General features: G+C 44.5%; 1 protein-coding gene across 2 annotated transcripts in view; it reads right to left on the bottom strand.

Moving 5' to 3' along the window:
• The window catches only part of plekhg4b (pleckstrin homology domain containing, family G (with RhoGef domain) member 4B), a 212263-nt gene that overhangs the window by 61205 nt on the left and 129228 nt on the right, over positions 1-21830 (bottom strand). For both annotated transcript variants that reach the window (XM_078415786.1, XM_078415793.1), the window contains exons 6-10: positions 21429-21522; positions 15250-15336; positions 11799-11915; positions 5803-5901; positions 2644-2786 (exon numbers count right to left, since the gene is read on the bottom strand). In XM_078415786.1, the coding sequence (XP_078271912.1) occupies positions 2644-2786; positions 5803-5901; positions 11799-11915; positions 15250-15336; positions 21429-21522 (540 nt within the window). The remainder of the gene's footprint in view (positions 1-2643; positions 2787-5802; positions 5902-11798; positions 11916-15249; positions 15337-21428; positions 21523-21830) is intronic.

Genomic DNA, 21830 nt, shown 5'->3' with positions numbered 1-21830 from the left:
CTACCCCCCAGCTTAGTATCATCTGCAAATTTGCTAATGGTACTTTTAATCCCTTCATCTAAGTCATTAATGTATATCGTAAATAGCTGGGGGCCCAGCACCGAACCTTGCGGTACCCCACTGGTCACTGCCTGCCATTCCGAAAGGGACCAATTTATCCCCACTCTTTGCTTTCTGTCTGTCAACCAATTTTCTATCCATGTCAGTACCCTACCTCCAATACCATGTGCCCTAATTTTGCCCACTAATCTCCTATGTGGGACCTTGTCGAAGGCTTTCTGAAAGTCGAGGTACACCACATCCAGTGACTCTCCCCTGTCAATTTTCCTAGTTACATCCTCAAAAAATTCCAGTAGATTTGTCAAGCATGATTTCCCCTTCGTAAATTCCATGCTGACTCGGAATGATCCTGTTACTGCTATCCAAATGCTCAGCAATTTCGTCTTTTATAATTGACTCCAGCATCTTCCCCACCACTGATGTCAGACTAACTGGTCTATAATTACCCGTTTTCTCTCTCCCTCCTTTCTTAAAAAGTGGGATAACATTTGCTATCCTCCAATCCACAGGAACTGATCCTGAATCTATAGAACATTGAAAAATGATCTCCAATGCTTCCACTATTTCTAGAGCCACCTCCTTAAGTACCCTGGGATGCAGACCATCAGGCCCTGGGGATTTATCAGCCTTCAGTCCCATCAGTCTACCCAAAAGCATTTCCTGCCTAATGTGGATTTCCTTCAGTTCCTCCATCACCCTAGGTTCTCCGGCCCCTAGAACATTTGGGAGATTGTGTGTATCTTCCTCAGTGAAGACAGATCCAAAGTAACGGTTTAACTCGTCTGCCATTTCTTTGTTCCCCATAATAAATTCCCCTGCTTCTGTCTTCAAGGGACCCACATTTGCCTTGACTATTTTTTTCCTCTTCACGTACCTAAAAAAACTTTTGCTATCCTCCTTTATATTATTGGCTAGTTTACCCTCGTACCTCATCTTTTCTCCCCGTATTGCCTTTTTAGTTAACTTTTGTTGCTCTTTAAAAGAGTTCCAATCCTCTGTCTTCCCACTCTTCTTTGCTATGTTATACTTCCTCTCCTTAATTTTTATGCTGTCCCTGACTTCCCTTGTCAGCCACAGGTGTCTCTTACTCCCCTTAGAGTCTTTCCACATCTTTGGAATAAATTGATCCTGCAACCTCTGCATTATTCCCAGGAATACCTGCCATTGCTGTTCTACCGTCTTCCCTGCTAGGGCCTCCTTCCAGTCAATTTTGGCCAGCTCCTGCCTCATGCCTCTGTAATCCCCTTTGCTATACTGCAATACTGACACTTCCGATTTTCCCTTCTGCCTTTCCATTTGCAGAGTAAAACTTATCATGTTGTGATCACTGCCTCCTAATGGCTCTTTTACCTCTAGTCCCCTTATCAGATCAGGATCATTCCACAACACTAAATCCAGAGTTGCCTTCTCCCTGGTAGGCTCCAGTACAAGCTGTTCTAAGAATCCATCTCGAAGGCACTCTACAAACTCTCTTTCCTGGGGTCCATTTCCAACGTGATTTTCCCAGTCTACCTGCATGTTGAAATCTCCCATAACCACCGTAGCATTACATTTTTGACACGCCAATTTTATCTCCTGATTCAACTTGCACCCTATGTCGAGGCTACTGTTTGGGGGCCTATAGATAACTCCCATTAGGGCCTTTTACCCTTACAATTTCTCATTTCTATCCATACTGATTCAACATCTCCTGATTCTATGTCACCCCTTGCAAGGGAATGAATATCATTCCTTACCATCAGAGCAACCCCACCCCCTCTGCCCACCTGTCTGTCTTTTCTATACGTTGTGTACCCCTGAATATTCAGTTCCCAGCCCTGGTCCTCTTGTAGCCATGTCTCAGTGATCCCTACAACATCATATGATTTTATACATCTCTATAAGATCATCCTTCAGCCACCCGCACTCCAAGGGATAATGTCCCAGCCTGCCCAACCTCTCGCGACAGCGTAGGCCCTCGAGTCCTGGCAACATCCTCGTAAATTCTCTCTGCACTCTTTCCAGCTTAAAGGCGTAAATTCTCTCTGCACTCTTTCCACCTACAGCAAGGTGATCAAAACTGAGCACAGATACTCCAAATGCACCATTACCAATGTCTTGTAAACCTGTAACATAATGTTCCAACATCTAGACTCAATATTCTGACTAATGAAGGCCAATGTACCAAAAGTCTTCTATAACATCCTATCTACCTTTGATGCCACTTTCAAGGAACTATGTACCTGTAAACCTAGGTCCCTCTGCTCTCCACAATGCAACCCAGGGCCCCACCATTCAACTTCCCAAAATTCAACTCCTCACGCTTATCTGCATTAAACTCTATCAGCCCACTTGCTCAGCCACAGTTGGCACGGTATATGGTCATAGAATGCTTTTGCAATATCTACCTTAAACGGCAAAATGCATTCAACAGAATCCATGGACCAAGGACTGACATTGGAAGTTATGGCCTGAGTAGATGTGCATAACAAAAGTACAATACATAATTTTTTCTCACACGATCGCACAACCATTGTCCAAGAAAGGTTACGTTTATCTTTGAAGCGTTATTTTGAAATGCATTGAAGTTATTCATCAGCATACCTGTAATCATCAGTGTCACAGAATTCATCTTTCCTAATCCTGGCAAGGACAGTCCCACCTTCCAGACGCAATCCTACCAGTCGCGAGTCTTCCAGCACACATTTCATTATCCTTGTGTGCTGGTTAAGGAGCTCAATGACTTCCTATGGAATGAAGAATCCGGATTTAATTTGAGTTCCTTACATAGCTCCAATCTTCGGCAGAAACTCTTGCCACTATCCACAATTAAACATTACTTTTCCAAGATATTTAACATGACAATGCCTGATGCAGTATTAACAAATTAATGATTATGTAAGGGTGTGCTAGAAGCAGTTTTAGTTGTCGGCTTCAAAGTGTGATTGAATATTAGCACAAAACAGTATGGTGTTTACAGATCCATGTAATCCTTTTTCTTCTTATCGTGTCCGCACATGTCAGATATTGTGTTTCAGCCAAAACTGAACACATCTCTTAGCAATATCATTGTTCTCTGCGAGGTCCTTAGCTTTGCATTCACGCTCCAATAGAGGATATCTCAATAGGTGCTCCAGTTTGTGGTTCAGTGCCACATGTAATAAAAGATGAACAATTGGACTCATTGTATAGAGGCCCAGAACAGGCATAATGGACTTGGAATAATCTTTCCAGGGTATTTGATGAGTAATATTAGAAACAATTTCCACTTGCACTTCTTTTCAAGACATAAACAATGAGTTATTCAAGCGTTCTGAAATATTTTGCCCAATGGTCATGAAGGAATATGATAAGATCTACAAAATGAAACTACTTCTCAAACTTATTGATTGCTTGGAATCTAATGGACAATCATTTCACTGTTATCAGACTAATAAAACCTTACATGGACATAAGTTGGGTATTAACACACTTCACTCAGTATCATGAGCTATTAAAACTCATGCATTAGCCTTATGTGGCACCTACCTGATGCCTTCTGGAAATCCAAAAACACCAGATCTATAGGTTTCCTTCTCTTGACTACTTAATACAACTTCAAAGAACTCTGATAGGCGCAGCGGTAAAGTTGCTGCCTAACAGCGCTTGCAGCGCCAGAGACCCAGGTTCGATCCACGTTCTCTCCGTGATCGTGTGGGTTTCCTCCGAGATCTTTGCTTTCCTCCCTCACTCCAAAGATGTGCAAGTTTGTAGGTTAATTGGCTTGGTTTAAATGTAAAAGGTAAAATTGTCCCTAGAGTGTGCAGGATAGTGTTAATGTGCAGGTTGGTGTGGAATCGGTGGGCCGAAGGGCCTGTTTCCGCGCTGCATCTCTAAACTAAACTAAACTAAAAGTAAATAGGAAACTGGTGTAGACATCTTAAGCCTGCCCTGCTATTTATTGTGATCATGGCTGAAATGCCACAGACCTCGTCTCTGCTTCTGTGCCAGTTCCACATGGCGCACAATTCCATGATCGTTCACAGCATTCATTCAATGATTCCGTCTCTACCCCTCTGTGGCAAAGAGGTCAGTGCGAAGACATTCCGATGCTCCTCAATTTTAAATGACCACTTCCTATCTTACTACTACTTTCCTCATTTGAAACAGGCCTACGTTCCTTCAGCAGAAACATCTCAGCCCCTTTTGCGTAATGGCGCCTTCAATAAGATCAGCTCCAATTCAAAGAGTACAGGCATATTTTAGCCATTTTGGATAGGATAGCCCTCATCCTGAAGATTAGCTCAGTAAATCTCATTTGAACTGCTTCTAAAGCTTATATATGCTTTCTTAATTAAGGAGAACAAAACTGTGCACATGACCGCAGGTGAGGCCTCTCACCCCAGACCCTGGACAGTTGCAATAATATCTCTCTGTTTTTAAGCTCCAACAATAAAGACCAATAAGCTAGTTGCCTTCTTAATTAGTTGTGTCATCTGCACACGAACATTTTGTGTTTCTTGCACAAAGATCTCAGTTTTTCTATACTCTTGTCATTTGCAGTCTCCTCCCATCCATCTTTTGATGGCTCCTACCAAAGTCCATGGCCTCACACATTCCTGCGTTTAACTCCTTTTCCCAGGTTTATGTCCATTCATTCAACTTAATAGTGTCCTGTCACAGAGCCCAAATGTCCTCAGCATATCCTCCCACCTATTATATTTCAGCATTTCATCAGCAAATGTTGGATACCTTACACTCTGTCCCCCTCCTCCAAGTCATTGATAAGCTAGTTGAAGGTCAAGGAATGTCCCTTGAAACACTCCAGTTCTGTATTCCCAGTCTTAGAACAGCCCAGTTATTCCAATCCTCTATACGATGAATGGTCTTCAATATGCATTAACACACCACACTCAGTATCATGAGCTATTAAAACTTGTGCATTAGCCTTATGTGGCACCTACCTGATGCCTTCTGGAAATCCAAAATCACCAGATCTATAGGTTTCTTTCTCTTGACTCTACTTGATACAACTTCAAAGAACTCTGACAGGTTTGGTAAATGATTAGTACGGGTGTCAGAGGCTATGGGGAGAAGGCAGGAGAATGGGGTTAGGAGGAAGAGATAGATCAACCTTGCTTGAATGGCAGAGTAGATTTGATGGGCCGAATGGCTTTATTGTGCTCCTGTGAACTTCCGAACAATTTCTTTTTTACCAATGATGAATACTGTGTACACAAGCACAATAATTTCCAGGTGGACTGTGGGAGTGACTCTGGATATTTGCCCATATCCACGAATCACCAAATCCACTAAGGATTCGCAGAAGGTGGTGGGTATATGGAACACGCTGCCAGAGAAGGTATTTGAGGCAGGTAATGCAACAACATTTTAAAGGACACCTGAGCAGGTACACGGATAGGGAAGGTTTATAGGAATATGGGCCAAACACGGGCAGGTGGGACGAGTAAAGATGGTGCATCTTGGTCGGCATGGGCAAGTTGGACCTAAGGGCTTGTTTCCATGCTGTACGACTCCCATGGCTCTACGACTAAGCTTTGTGGATTGATAAAAATCGCGCAACCATAGGCTTTGTGCATTTGAATTCAGCCCACTGACTTTGGCACCTCCAGCAGAATGAAAAGCCATAATCGTGTGGGTGTAAAAAAGAAAAAGGACAAAGGGGCTGTTACCGTGCACTATAACTATGACTAATGGGAGTGAGAAACATTGGTGAGCTGGAAAATGGCTGAGCAAGTAAGGCAGTTAGTGTTCCCACTGTACCTGTGCTGTGCTCGGAATTCTGCTGACGTTCAGAGAGTTGATGGAATTCTTCAAGTAGATTAGCGCCCCGCGGCAGTTTTTCATGAATGGCTCCAACTTCTAAGACAACAAACGCATGGTTAAACTCACATTTATCTCTCCACGGATAAGTGGCCTCTCACAGTTTTACATGAGAAGAGGTGATTAGTTCAATGCTAACCTGACAGGCTTTTCACCTTTGCACACTCCATTACCACGAGCACACATCAGCAATAGCCATGTTTACATGGAGACACAAGACACAATAGACAATAGGTGCAGGAGGAGGCCATTCGGCCCTTCGAGCCAGCACCGCCATTCAATGTGATCATGGCTGATCATTCTCAATCAGTACCCCGTTCCTGCCTTCTCCCCATACCCCCTGACTCCGCTATCCTTAAGAGCTCTATCAAGCTCTCTCTTGAATGCATTCAGAGAATTGGCCTCCACTGCCCTCTGAGGCAGAGAATTCCACAGATTCACAACTCTCTGAGGTGCTGGAACCTTGAACAAGAAAAAAGCGCCGGAGGAACTCAGCAGGTCAGATAGCATCTGCGGAGGGAATGGACGGATGGCCTTTCCGGGTTGGGTTGGGTCCTTTCTTCAGACTGATTGGAGTTGGGGGAGAAAGCTAGAACAAGAGAGCTGGGGGCAGGACAAACCTGGCAAGTGATATGTGTGGATACAGGGTAATTGGCAGATGAGTGGGCTAATGTGGTGACAAAGACTAGAGCTGAAATGGAGATACAAGTGTATCAGGTAAGGAAAGAAGAGGAGTGAGGTGTAAAGACGAAGGGAGTGATAGTTTAAAAAAAAAGGTTTTAGAGATACAGCGCGGAAACAGGCCCTTCAGCCCACTGAATCCATGCAGACCAGCAATCCCCGCACATTAACACTACCCTGCACTACACTACCAAGGACAATTTACATTTATACCATGCCGATTAACCTACAAACATGTACAATCATTGGAGTGTGGGAAGAAATCGAAGATCTCGGAAAAAAAACCCACGCAGATCATGGGGAGAAGGTACAAACTCGGTAACGACAACAATCGCAGTCGGGATCGAACCCGGGGCCCGGGGCTCTGGCGCTGTAAGGCAGCAACTCTACCGCTGCGCCATGGTGCCGCCCTGAGGTGATGTGTGGATAGGGACAGGAGAGAGGGAGGATTAAAGGGGAATGCGGTATTCGGGGGTTGAGAAATGTGCGTAAGAAGGAGAGGAGTGGTGCAAGACCTGTGTCAGCAAAGCAGTAAGTTAGTGGTGCAAGATAGTTGGAGAAAAGTGTGCATGCTTGGGTGTGGAGACCGGGGCAAGGGAGGAAGGGTGGTGGAATTATTACTTGAAATTGTAAAATTCAAATGTTCACACAATGTTACCCAAGTGGAATAAGAAGTCCTGTTCTTCCAGTTTGCATGTTGCATCATTCAGGCAATGGAGGAGGCCAAGGACAGAAAGATTGATGTGGGAAGGGGAGTTAAAATGATTAGCAATTAGAAATTAGATGCAGCAGGGCTCGTCAGATAGAGCATGTGTTCAACTAAGCGATCGTCAAGTCTACACTTGGTCTCGCCGATGTAAAGGAGGCCTCACTGGGAGCACCGAATGCAGTAGACAAAGTTGAAAGAGGTGCACGTGAATCTCTGTCTCGTGTGGAAGGAGTGCTCGGGCCTTTGTATGAAAGTGAGAGAGGAGTTCTAGGGATACGTATTACAGGGAAATGCGGTTGTAGATAAAGTGCCTGAGGGCAGCTGTCATGAAAAGGGACGGGCAAACCAAGGAGTTATGGGGAGAGCGGTCCACAGAAATCAGAAAGATTGTGGAAGGTGGTGGAAATGTCGGAGAATGATATATTGGATGTGGAGGCTGGTGGGATGAAATGTGAGGTAATAATGTTTATACATGTTGAACCTTAATGGAGAAAAATTACCTCAATATTTGACTGGGAGCATTTTCAAACAAAATTTAATACTGATTTTTAGGAAATATTAGGGCCAATGACCAAAATCTTCCTTGAGGAAGTTTTCAAGAGAATCTTAAAGGAGTTAGGTACTGGAGTGTAGTGTTCAGAAGAGGAATCTTGACAGATAATGGGAAAGTTATTAATTTCATGGCTGTTCAAGAGGCAAGAAATGGGGGAGTGTGAATAGATTGGGGGTTCGAAGGGCAGGTAGATGTTAAGGAGATCAGCGGAGGGCAAGAGCAATAGTGCCATCCGAAAAAGGGGGAAAGGAAATGTTTTAAATATTTGTTGCTTTTTAAAAAGTAGCTCAGAAATGTTGCTTGAAAGGGATTTCGTACAATTGGGATTGGAAGACCACAGGTTTAAAAAAGAGGCCATAGGAATTACCCTGTAATGCATGGGTATTGTCAAGTCTAAAGGTAAGATAAGTTAGGGGAAAAGTCAATCAATGTTAAGAGTTGAAAATACCTGGAGATAGTGATGAAAATAGGCTCCAAATATAGCATGCATTTGTGTCCTGTTATAACATGGAGTTTTAGACTTTAGACTTTAAAGATACAGCATGGAATCAGGCCCTTCGGCCCACTGAGTCCACGCCGACCAGCGATCACCCCATACAGTAGCACTATAGTAACACTACAGTAGCCTCGCTGCCTCAGAAGGTAGTAGAGGCCGATTCTCTGGATGCTTTCAAGAGAGAGTTAGATAGAGCTCTTAAGGATAGCAGAGTCAGGGGTTATGGGGAGAAGGCAGGAACGGGGTACTGATTGAGAATGATCAGCCATGATCACATTGAATGATGGTGCTGGCTCGAAGGGCCAAATGGCCTACTCCTGCACCTATTGTCTATTGTCTATGCTACGCACACTAGGGACAATTGACAATTTTACAGCAGACAATCAACCTACAAACCTGTACGTCTTTGGAGTATGGGAGGAAACGTACAGGTTTGGAGGTTAACGTACAAACTTTGTGCAGACAGCACCTGCAGTCAGGATCGAACCCGCGGGCGGCTCTGGTGCTGGAAGGCAGCAACAGTGCTGCCCTCTAAGCAATTATACTGAAGAATTAAACAAGTAAATGTTTTTTTTCTTTTAATGATATAAAGATTTATGAATGAATGAATGAATGAATGAATGAATGAATGAATGAATGAATAAGTTTATTGGCCAAGTATGTGCATATACAAGGAATATGCCTTGGTGCTCCGCTCACAAATGTCTTTATCTGAGGAAAGACATTCTAGCCTTAGAGGGAGTACAGAGAAGGTTCACCAGATTGATCCCTGGGATGGCAGGACTTTCATATGAAGAAAGACTGGATAGACTAGGCTTATACTCGCTGGAATTTAGAAGACTGAGGGGGGATCTTATTGAAACATATAAAATTCTTAAGGGGTTGGAGAGGCTAGATGCGGGAAGATTGTTCCCGATGTTGGGGAAGTCCAGAACCAGGGGTCACAGCTTAAGGATAAGGGGGAAGTCTTTTAGGACCGAGATGAGAAAACATTTCTTCACACATGAGTCTGTGGAATTCTCTGCCACAGAAGGTAGTTGAGGCCAGTTCATTGGCTATATTTAAGAGGGAGTTAGATGTGGCCCTTGTGACTAAAGGGATCAGGGGGTATGGAGAGAAGGCAGGTACAGGTTACTGAGCTGGATGATCAGCCATGATCATATTGAATGGCGGTGCAGCTCGAAGGGCCGAATGGCCTACTCCTGCACCTATTTTCTATGTTTCTATGTTTCTATGTTTCTATAACAACACAAACATCCAGTTAACAATTAAGAATGTTACTGGAATTAAAATGATGCAGATTGGGGCCCTTCTCCCCAGAAAAGATGAGAAGATCGAAACAAGTTGTAAATCTTTATAGCACTCATGTGAACAATAAAGGATTTTTATTTGTCCTTTCATTTTGTTGTATATTAAAGTATCATTTTGAGATACAACTTTAAACAGGTGCATGCACTTTCATAACTCTAAGTCTATAAAAGGGTTCATTCATATGGCAATAGAGGTACTGTCTCCTTGTGTTTATGAGTCTGGAATAAAGTTGATTAAATGTACATTAGCTTGCAAAATATGAACAAAATAATTCAGGAAAAATGTATTTGCCCAATGAGAGGAATGGGAAATTCAGATAGGATAATAAAGGTGCATAGTACTGTTTCATTTAAGGGGAAAAGGAATTGAATGATATGGGGAGCAGAAGAGAATGCAATTATCATTGGGAGAATAAGGAACTTCAAATAAGGAGCCTGGTTTTGGGATGCGCATTCCTTTGGTGCATGGCTCAAAATGTACATTGTTGAAAGCACAATTGGAATACATCCCAATAGAATTAAATTTCATTCAGATACAATTTATATGGACTATGCTAACATTTTGTGCAATTCTGCATTCTGAAGCAATTTTGCAACTTGTGTGTGCGGTCTTGTTTGCTCACAACTTTCACAATCAAGAACCATTGACTATCAGCCAAGGTATGAGATGCCAGAGATGCCAGTGCCATGCAAGCTTGAACTCAGTTAACTAGATAAAGAGTGGACATTGAACCCAAGATCCTTCTGTTCTACCTGCCACACCCAACACTGCCCCCAACAGGAAAACCCATTTAAAGATTCATGTAACCTCATTTATTTCAATTATGAATACAGAATATTGTCCACATGCAAGAGGGCCCCAGCTATGCCTGTCTTTATTGTGGTTGGACAAACTTGGATTGTTTTCTCTGGAGTGTCCGAGGCTGACGGAAGGCCTGATGGAACTATCTAAAATTATGAAAAACGTCCCTCTCTGCGAGCCAGAACCATTTCCCCAGGGTGGAAACGTCAAAGTCTCTGCCCGGCGGGGGCTTCAATGTCGGGAGCTCCGTCCGCCCCGACGTGCAGCGGCGGCGTCTTCGCCCGCCCCGGATCGCGGGGCTTGGATCGGCCCGCTGCGGACCTTTCACCGTCCGGCATGGCCTGGAACATGGCAACTTCAACAGCCTGACCGCGGGAGAAGACGGCAGGGGAAGAGAAAAGACATTCTGGCCTTCCATCACAGTGAGGAGGGGACTGGAGGAGACTCACTGTGATGGATGTTTCTTTTTTTTTGTGTTGGTTTGTGATTGTGTATGAAATTGTTTCTTTTTATTGCTCTATTGCTGGACTGTGGGTGACCTTTCATTTCACTACACATCGTGTATGTGTATGTGACAAATAAACTTGACTTGACTTGCATAGGTTCAAGGTGAGAAGGGCAGAGTTTAAAGGAGGTGTGTGGGGTTAGTATTTTTTTTTACACAGACAGTGGTGGATGCCTGTAACACGTTGCTGGGGGAGGTGATGGAGGCAGAAACAATTGTGGCGTTTAAGTGGCTTTTAGATAGGCACTTGAAAATGAAGGGATATGGATCACATGCAGGGAGAATAGATTAGTTTAACTTGCTTTTGTAGGAAGGAACTGCAGATTCTGGTTTAAACCGTAGATACAAAATGCTGGAGTAACTCAGCGGGACAGGCAGCATCTATGGAGGGAAATGAATAGGTGACGTTTCAAGGGTCCAGACCCAAAACTCCACTCATTCCTTTTCTCCAGAGATGCTGCCTGTCCCGCTGAGTTGCTCCAGCATTTTGAGTTTACCTTGCTTGCTATCATGTTCGGTATTATGGTACAAAGGGTCTGTTCCTGTGCTGTAATATTCTTTGCTCTATGCAATTCCAGCTCCTACCTGTTATCAATGAAGTTGGGGGCTGAAAATGGGATATTCCTTTTGTCGACCATTAATCAACATGAAACCAACCCACCCATTTCTTTAATGCGATCGAAATATTCAGCTCTGAGAACATTTCAATTTTATGGCACTAACTGTTGGATTTGTCTGAAAGTTTGTCGAAGTAACGTTGCCAGGTGCTTTATACACCTCTATAAGATCTGCTTACCAAACAGTGCAGTGGAAGGATATATTTGAAAACAGACATTTACACAGGAGACTATTTCATTGTTTCAGTCCAGAATATACAAACCATGTGGAAACGGATCCAGTCATTATGATCGTGGGGGAAGGTTCCCGAAAACTCCTGTGTCAGTTGACAGCCATCGATGTGCCTGTGTAGAGCCTTCAGTGTAGTCACTACTTCATGCTGTGAATGAGGAATTAGACAAAAAAATGTCATAAACAGTCACATCATGTACCTGCAAATAACCCAATGCAAGGTGATGCAGGCTAACTGAGCCATGACAAACATTATCAACATTCATCAGCATCAGACAAGGACTCTATTTCTTGGAGCGCACGAGAATGAGGGGTGATCTTATAGAGGTGTATAAAGTCATGAGCGGATTAGATCGGATAGACACACAGTCTCTTGCCCAGAGTAGGGAAATCAAGAACCAGAGGACATAGGTTTAAAGTGAGGGGGGAAAGATTTAACAGGAATCTGAGAGATAACTTTTTCACACAAAGGGTGGTAGATGTATGGAACGAGCTGCTAGAGGAGGGAGTTGAGGCAGGTACTATCGCAACATTTAATAAACATTTAGACAAGTGCATGGATTGGACAGGTTTAGAGGGATATGGGCTATACGCAGGCAGGTGAGACTAGTGCAGAAGGGACAGCGTTAGCAAGTTGGGCCAAAAGGCCTGTTTCCACATTGTATAACTCTATGATTCTATTTCCTTGTCTGAAGAACCCTGTCCACAATACATGTAATACCTGCCATTCATGTGATTCAAAGCCAGGTTTCAGTTGAAATTCACACTGAACAGTGTAACATTAATTAAATATTAACATTTTCATTTTAGCATTTAAATCACAATAAATTTTCTATGCATGGTTATATTTTCCAAAAAGAGATATCCTTTTCTGTCTCGTATCTCAAACTGAAATTTATTAAGTACACTGACTGCTATATCAGCTAGAAAGTGGTGTGGTAACGATGAACTCAGAATACTAGCACTAATACTGAAACATAAGAGAGGGGGCAAGAGGGCAACATTTAAAAACTAACTCGGAGGATGAAGAAGTAGCCCCTCAACAAACTGTATACATTGAGCGACTGTGTACTATGTTCTGTTGTATTGTTCTATGTTGGTAAGAGTTGGTCTTGGCATCATATAAGAAAATAACTGCAGATGCTGGTACAAATCGATTTATTCACAAAATGCTGGAGTAACTCAGCAGGTCAGGCAGCATCTCGGGAGAGAAGGAATGGGTGACGTTTCGGGTCGAGACCCTTCTTCAGACTGATGTCGGGGGTGGGACAAAGGAAGGATATAGGTGGAGACAGGAAGATAGAGGGAGATCTGGGAAGGAGGAGGGGAAGGGAGGGACAGAGGAGCTATCTGAAGTTGGAGAAGTCGACGTTCATACCACCGGGCCGCAAACTGCCCAGGCAAAATATGAGGTGCTGCTCCTCCAATTTCCGGGGGGCCTCACTATGGCACTGGAGGAGGCCCATGACAGAGAGGTCAGACTGGGAATGGGAGGGGGAGTTAAAGTGCTGGGCCACCGGGAGATCAGTTGCGTTAATGCGGACCGAGCGCAGGTGTTCAGCGAAGCGATCACCGAGCCTGCGCTTGGTTTCGCCGATATAAATAAGTTGACATCTAGAGCAGTGGATGCAATAGATGAGGTTGGAGGAGGTGCAGGTGAACCTTTGTCTCACCTGGAAAGACTGTTTGGGTCCTTTGATGGAGTTGAGGGGGGAGGTAAAGGGACAGGTGTTGCATCTCGTGCGGTTGCAAGGGAAAGTGCCCGGGGTTAGGGTGGTTTGGGTAGGAAGGGACGAGTGGACCAGGGAGTTGCGGAGGGAACGGTCTCTGCGGAACGCAGAGAGGGGAGGGGATGGGAAGATATGGCCATTGGTGGGGTCCTGTTGTAGGTGACGGAAATGTTGGTGGATGATATGTTGTCTTGGCATCATGTTCGGCACAGACATTGTGCGCCAAAGGACATGTTCCTGTACTGTTTTATCTTCGATAGTACAGGTCGTGGCTTCATGTTTGGCCCAAATTTCTGGGCAAAAGGGGGAAATGCTGGACTTTTCTAACTTAATCTAGAAAAATGCACAAGGGAACATTTGACAGGAGAAAACAATGATGGAGCGAGGGGAAGCTGGAGGAATTGACAGACTTCGGAACCTATTTAACTTCTTTCATGGGACATGACCAGACCAGCACCTCATATCCATTGCTGATTTCTCTTGCACTGAGTGGCCTGCTAGGTCATTTTAAGAGGTGCCAAGAATCTTGATAATTGAGCACCCCTTTCCCTCAGAGAGTAACAAGTGTGAGGCTGCACTGGCACACTCAAGGTGGTGGTGAATTTCACCATCGATATTCAATTTTTGTTTAGTTGTATTTCTTCATGAATGGAAAGTGCTCTATGTTTTTCAGGATTTCTTCATGAACCTTTGTCGTGGGGACATCACAGCACACACAAAAAAGCAGATTTCTATCAGTACCTTTGACTTAAAGATATTATGCATTAACATTTATTCTCGTGTGTACTGAGATTTTTTTTTTTCAATTGCACCTTTCCAAAGGCTCACACCCTTTTTTGGTTGTGGTATTGTCGTAACTCAGGACTATCAGATCATCTCAGTAAGGGAAGCAGGGGCCAGGGTGACCCAGAGTCAAGAGTTGAAGTCTCATCTGCACCTTTGAATATTTGGCAATTTGTTGATAATAAATTTGTTGATGTCGTGGTGGAGTGAGTCGAGGGTCATGCTGATCAAGCGAGAGTGGCTGAGTTGCTGCAATATCTTATTCTTAAAGGCAAAATGCATTCCATGAAGGTGGGTTTCCTCTTCCAGTTTACCTTTAGTGGTGTCCCTGTCACCTTGTTCATTGTAGACAGAAAAAGCTGGAGTAACTCAGCGGGTCAGGCGGCATCTCTGGAGAAAAGGAATAGGTGCAATTTCGGGTCAAGACCCTTCTTCAGACTAGTCACCTTTTGCTTTTCTCCTGAGATGCTGTCTGACCTGTTGAGTTACTCCAGCTTTTTGTGTCTATCTTCAGCTTAAACCAGCATCTGCAGTTCCTTCTTACATACCTTGTTCATTGAGGTGGTCATCTACAGTCTGCCGTGTTTCACTTGGCACGGCTAAGTCAATGGTTTACCATCTGAATTCCCAAGCCTTGGTAACATCGCAATGTTCATACAGAGGGAGCAGAGTTCACCTGTGCCTATGTTTTTTTTTCACATGGGAAAAGCCACTGCACACCAGTCACCACACTGCACAAGGTCATGATCGAGAAGCAAGTAGGTCTAGAATGACTGAATACCAGACTCTGTTGCATAGAAGTTAACCTCCATGCACACTTGGATCCATGCATGCATATCTGTCAACATACACACCCATGCACGCAGACATGTTGTACTCTGGCCCATTGCTTACGTCTCTCTCCCCCTCCTTCAACTCACCCTCCACTTGATCCCACTTTGCACTCTCTTCACTGGCACACTGATTTACCTGAACAAATGGGTCTCTTTCGGGTCTGAACGTCGATTCTCGTTCCACTAAGACCAAGACTAAATTGATGGAATTTGGCATAGCAATCTGTGGAGAATTAGAGACAGAGTCAGATATATTATTAGAAGTGAGAAACATTTCAATTCAAAGGTGGATGGTATCACACCATTGTTTCGCTTGTTCAACCTAAACATCACAGAACTTAATGTTCCTTGCTTCACCTGCAGATCGACGGTGGCAATCTAATGCAGCGAAAAACGAAGTGCTATACTGCCATCTTTTGCTTAAAACATTGACTTATTAGCAGCGTCTCTTCTTCTCAAATTGAGTTCTCAAAGTGCCATGGTACTTGGACATATCCGAATTCTCTCCCTGGCATCCAGGCTAATCGACCAAGAAAACCAGTGAATCGTTGAAAAGCACAGCATGGAAACAGGCCCTTCAGTCCACAGAGTCCACGCAAACCATCGATCTCCAGTGCACACCATTCTCATCCCCTCCCCGATACACTAGGGGCAATTTACAGTGGTCAATAAGACTACAAACCCCTAGAATGGTATGATTCACCACAAAACTGGTGCCGTTGGTTGCTAAGTACTCTTGAATGACTTGAAGTTGGGAAAGACGTCAGTTCTCATTATAACATACAAAATTCTGAAATATTGGAGAAACGAGAAATCGGCAAGATGAAATGTCTGCAACTCTACTACTGTCCAGATATTCACGTTTTTTGCATGGTCATAATTACAGATGAGGAAGTCCGTTGTCTTAGCTTTTAACACAGAGAATCGCCAATGAACATGCTCCCTCCCCTATGTTTATGTCCAGACTCAATGAAGCTTTCCTGGTGGTCAATGTAAATGCGGTTGGGCAGAGGAAAGGGGTATTTTCATTCCTTATAACATCAATGGGCAACCCAGAGGTCGTTACTGAGGCTTGAGCCTCTGTGCCAGTCTGGTTGGGCAAGTGCACTGATATTTCATCATACTCCCCATGAAACGTGGCTCCTTGGTGTCCCACCCATCTCAATGAAGGGAAAGCAGGAATCCCAGGTTATCCAAGTTGCTTTCAATCAAGCTGCAGCATAGAAACACTGCTCCCATTTCAATGTTGGAGAGAGGGGAGATGAGGTTTAGTCTAGTTTAGAGAAACAGCGTGGATAACAGGCCCTTCCTCAGGCCCACCGAGTGTGCGCCAACCAGCGACCCTCGCACATTAACACTATCCTACACACACTAGGGACAATTTGCACATTCACCAAGCCAATTAATCTACATAGCTGTACGTCTTTGGAGTGTGGGAAGAAACCAAAGATCTCTGAGAAAACCCACGCGGTCACGGGGAGAACGTACAAACTCCATACAGTTGGGATCGAACCCCGGTCTCTGGAGCTGTATGGAAATAGCTCTACAGCTACCATGGCCACCCTGAATCCAGGTTTTCCCCCAATTTATGCCTCTATCTTCAATCCAATGTTACAATTACTCACAAAGGTAGTTGGGCAGTAAAGATCAACCACCACTGGCACAGCGCATTCCTCTTTGCAAATCTTTACCAGAATGTAATTCAACATCTGCATAAATTCCTTCAATGTTTTCAACAGAAAGCCTTATCATAACCATCACTGCACATTTATTGGAGAGCAATAAAATGCTCCAGCAATTGGTATCTAAAAACAGATAGGATTACCAAAGAAAACAGTAACTTCCTGATGTTTTAATATGAAAAAAAAGATACATTGAGCAACCAATGTATAGTAAGTTGGTGCAATATCCATTACAACTGGAAGCCAATCTCAAAACATATTATCGAAACGTATAAGATTATTAAGGGGTTGGACACGTTACAGGCAGGAAACATGTTCCCAATGTTGGGGGAGTCCAGAACAAGGGGCCACAGTTTAAGAATAAGGGGTAGGCCATTTAGAACTGAGATGAGGAAAAACTTTTTCAGTCAGAGAGTTGTGAATCTGTGGAATTCTCTGCCTCAGAAGGCAGTGGAGGCCAATTCTCTGAATGCATTCAAGAGAGAGCTAGATAGAGCTCTTAAGGATAGTGGAGTCAGGGGATATGGGGAGAAGGCAGGAACGGGGTACTGATTGAGAATGATCAGCCATGATCGCATTGAATGGTGGTGCTGGCTTGAAGGGCTAAATGGCCTACTCCTGCACCTATTGTCTATTGTCTATTGTCTATTGACCATAGGTTCAAAGTGAAGAGGGAAAGATTTAATAGGAATCCAAGGGGTAATTTTTTCACACAAAGGGTGGTGGGTATATGGAACAAGCTGCCAGATGAGGTAGTTGAACCTGGGACTATCCCAACATTTAAGAAACAGTTAGACAGCTACATGGATAGGACCGGTTTGGAGAGATATGGACCGACCAAGCGCAAGCAGGTGGAACTAGTGTAGCTGGGACATGTTGGCCAGTGTGGGCAAGTTGGGCCGAAGGGCCTGTTTCCACACTGTATCACTCAATGACTCTATGACCATGGTAAAGTGGGGGTGGGGGAAGGTTGCTTCTGATTTACTATACTATACATAAATACAATCAAGAAACTGCAGATGATGGAATCTGGGGCAAATCTTGAGTTTGTAGGTTAATTGGAATTGGGGGTTACCCCTTGTGCATGGGAAGTAGATGGGGAAGTGCAATAACATAGAACTAATGTGAACGCTGATGCACACATCTCTCCTACCATCTCACAACCCCTCCGAGCACTCTGCTCCTTTTTCCTCCTTTGTACGCTCATCTCCCAGCCCCGCATCCCAAGCATTTCCTTTTTATTTCCATCCCCTCTCCTTCCCTCCAGTTTTACATTTCACCCTTCCACTATTTACCATATTTGACTCCATTTGTCCCCTTTTCACCCCTACTATTCACTTACTCCACCCATCTGTCAATCCAGCGTCCCCTTCACCCGTATCCACCCATCACTCGCCTCCGTCGTTCTTTTCCAGCTTTCTCCCTCGGGACTCCAATAATCTGAAGAAGTGTCTGTCCATTCCTAGCAGAGATGCTGCCTGATCTGCTGAGTTCCTCCGGCATTCCTTGTTTTGCAACTCAGAATCAAAGCCGGCCCTTGTCAGTACTACACAAATCTGCCATTAGAGGGAGCCCCAGTTCCCAGTTTCCGATGAAGGCTGCCCAAACAGACTATGAGGTGTTCTTCAGTTGGTGTGTGGCAATAATGGAGGCCAAGGACAGAAAGGTTGGTGTGGGATGGGGAAGGGGAGCACCAAATGCAGCAGCCAAAGTTGGAGGAGGTGAACTTGGACCTCTGTCTCAAAGAGTCATAGAGTCATAGTGTGATACAGTGTGGAAACAGCCCTTCGGCCCAACTTGCCCACACTGGCCAACAATGCCCCAGCTATACTAATCCCACTTGCCAGGGTGGCACAGTGGAGCCTCTGATAGAGCTGCTGCCTCGCAGCACCAGAGACCCGAGTTTGATCAGAAACTACAAACAGAGAGTATTAACAGAGAAAACTGGAAATGCCAGATATCTGACGTAAAAATTGAAAATCCTGCTCGTCCTGTCAGGCAGCTTCCATAAAGTGAAAAACAGATCACCAAGTCAAAACAAATAAACTAGGGTTGCCAACTGTCCCTTATTAGCCGGGACATCCCATATTTTGGGCTAAATTGCTTTGTCCCATACGGGACCACCCTTGTCCCGTATTAGGCCCGGACAGCGCTGTAGGCCCGGACACTGTAGGCCCGGACACTGTAGCCCGGGAGCTGCAGCAGTCCTGGACAGTGTAGGCCTGGGTGCCGCCTAATGGAGGTTGCATAGCAACCTGCCTACAGGCCCGGGCGGCCACCATCGGCAGAGCGGGAGCACATGGCCGTTGGCTGGGTGAGGTCATGTGGGGCGCGGGACGGTGACGTCACCTTGTCCCTTATTTGGGAGTGAGGAAGTTGGCAACCCTAGTTGCAACAGGACTATAAGGAGGGGGCTCAACTGAAAATAATTTGTGGAAACTTTATTTTGCTGAACAAGAGGTTAATGTGTGGGGCAAGTTTGGTTGCAATACAATGGAAAAAGGAAGAAGGCTTAAATGAATCGGCCTTGAATTCTGTAGCACATTGTTAGACAATATCAAAGGCTGTGGCTCTTTCTCCACAGCGTGTCCAATTGCTGACCCTGACCACTGCTCCCCCTATGTGATTCCTACTGCTCTCCGCCTCTATAACCATGTTTTACATTACGGGCTCCACCCTTCCTTAGTCATCTGTTGCCGGTCCTGCTTTGTTCAGGCCTTTTCTTACCTCCAGTTCCCTACCCTCTACATTAAGTCTGAAGAAGGGTCCCGATCCGATACATCACCCGTCCTTTTTCTCCAGAGAGGCTGCCTGACTTGCAGAGTTACTTCAGCACTTTGTATCTATCCATCTACGAACAACTACACCAGTTGAGGGGTATGGATCTCACCCACTCCTCTTACATCCAGGTATTTATCCAGTTGACTCTGTCTTTCCCTGTTGTATCACATTATTTTTCGCAAAAACCTCAGCTCTAAACATTGAACTTAACACTGAAGATTGTTCCCGATGTTGGGGAAGTCCAGAACAAGGGGTCACAGTTTAAGGATAAAGGGGAAGTCTTTTAGGACCGAGATGAGAAAGTTTTTTTTCACACAGAGAGTGGTGAATCTGTGGAATTCTCTGCCACAGAAGGTAGTTGAGGCCAGTTCATTGTGGCTAAAGGGATCAGGGGGTATGGAGAGAAGGCAGGTACGGGATACTGAGTTGGATGATCAGCCATGATCATATTGAATGGCGGTGCAGGCTCGAAGGGCCTAATGGCCTACTCCTGCACCTATTTTTTATGTTTCTAAATCCCATCAGTTACAAACACATACTGTGGTTGCCAAGGGCCTGTTCATTGGTGGCTGTCTACAACTCCCATCTATGGCTGACACATCATTCCCTTATCACCATCTCTGTCTAACCTTACTTTCAATCAGTGTTTCATATCATCAATTCCCATAGTTAATTTTGAGCTAATTTAATGTATTAATTGATCTCCCTCTGCCACCCTCTGCACTGAATTCCAACTGAAAACTCAACTTCACTAAACAGAAACAAAAATTGATTAAAATATTCTACAGGTCCGGCAGCATTTGTGGGGAGAGATACAGAGTTGATGGTTCAGGTCAATGATTTCTCATCAGGGCAATGAACAGTTAGTAATAAAGCACACACAAAGTTGCTGAGAAGGGGAAGGGTAGAGATTGGGCAAAGACCTTGGTAGATATAGGGCAGCATACTGGCGCAGTGGTAGAGTTGCTGCCTTACAGCGCCAGAGACCTGGGTTCAATCCTGACAGTGCGGAGTTTGTACATTGCCCTTGTGACCCCATGCGTTTTCTCCGGATACTGGTTTCCTCCCACGCTCCAAAGACGTACAGGTTTGTAGGTTAGTTGGCGTGGTATAGATTTAGATTTTTTAGATTTAGAGATACAGCGCAGAAACAGGCCCTTCGGCCCATCGGGTCCGCGCCGCCCAGCAATCCCCGCACATTAACACTATCCTACACCCACTAGGGACAGTTTTTATTTTTTTTACATTTGCCCAGCCAATTAACCTACAAACCTGTACGTCTTTAGAGTGTGGGAGGAAACCGAAGATCTCGGAGAAAACCCACGCAGGTCACGGGGAGAACGTACAAACTCCGTACAGTACAGCACCCGTAGTCAGGATTGAACCTGAGTCTCCGGCGCTGCATTCGCTGTAAGGCAGCAACTCTACCGCTGCGCCACCGTGCCGTGTAATTGTCCCTTGTGTGTGTAGATTAGCGTTAGTGTACCGAGTTTCTGCCGGTCGCTGGTTGGCGGGAACTCGGTGGGCCAAAGGGCTTGTCTCCGCACTGTATCTCTAAACTAAACTCAACTAAACCAAGAAAGACTGAATGACATCGGTGGTAGTGGTCCAGACCCAACAGGGAGTGTGTTGAGGCTTGTAAATCACAACTAATGTGGCTGGAGGTAATATAAATAGAAGGACAATCACAGGAGAGAAGACAGAAATATTCTGTCTGCGAAAATTGTAAACCACAAAATTATTATTTTTGAAAAAAATTGGATATTTTTTCTGCAGATCTAACAAAAAGCATTGTTAACAATAAACAAAAGTCACTTTCCCGCTCTTGTTCATTTGACACTAAAAACCTCACCTGGAGTGCAGTAAAAGCTTTGAAGAGGGTGGGTGCAGGTGGACATCTGCGGGCATCTACTAATATGGTCAGTCCAAGTTCTCGAACTTCCTTCCTGCAACAAACACACTGCACAATTAAGAGGTTAAACTAACTTCTTAGACTCATAACTTCATGAGGAATTCTTTGCCACAGAGGGCTGTGGAGGCCAAGTCAGTGGATATATTTAAGGCAGATTCTTGATTAGTATGGGTGTCAGGGGTAATGGGGAGAAGGCAGGAGAATGGAGTTAGGAGGGAGAGATAGATCAGCCATGATTGAATGGCGGAGTAGACTTGATGGGCCGAATGGCATTAATTCTGCTCCTATCACTTATGATCTTATAATCACTTATGATTTCAGATTTCCACCTGCACTTTTATT

Source organism: Rhinoraja longicauda, chromosome 2 (assembly GCF_053455715.1).
Source record: "Rhinoraja longicauda isolate Sanriku21f chromosome 2, sRhiLon1.1, whole genome shotgun sequence".
NCBI lineage: Eukaryota > Metazoa > Chordata > Chondrichthyes > Rajiformes > Arhynchobatidae > Rhinoraja > Rhinoraja longicauda.
Note: the sequence above shows the minus strand (reverse complement) of the source record. Positions and strands in the feature narration are given on the sequence as shown.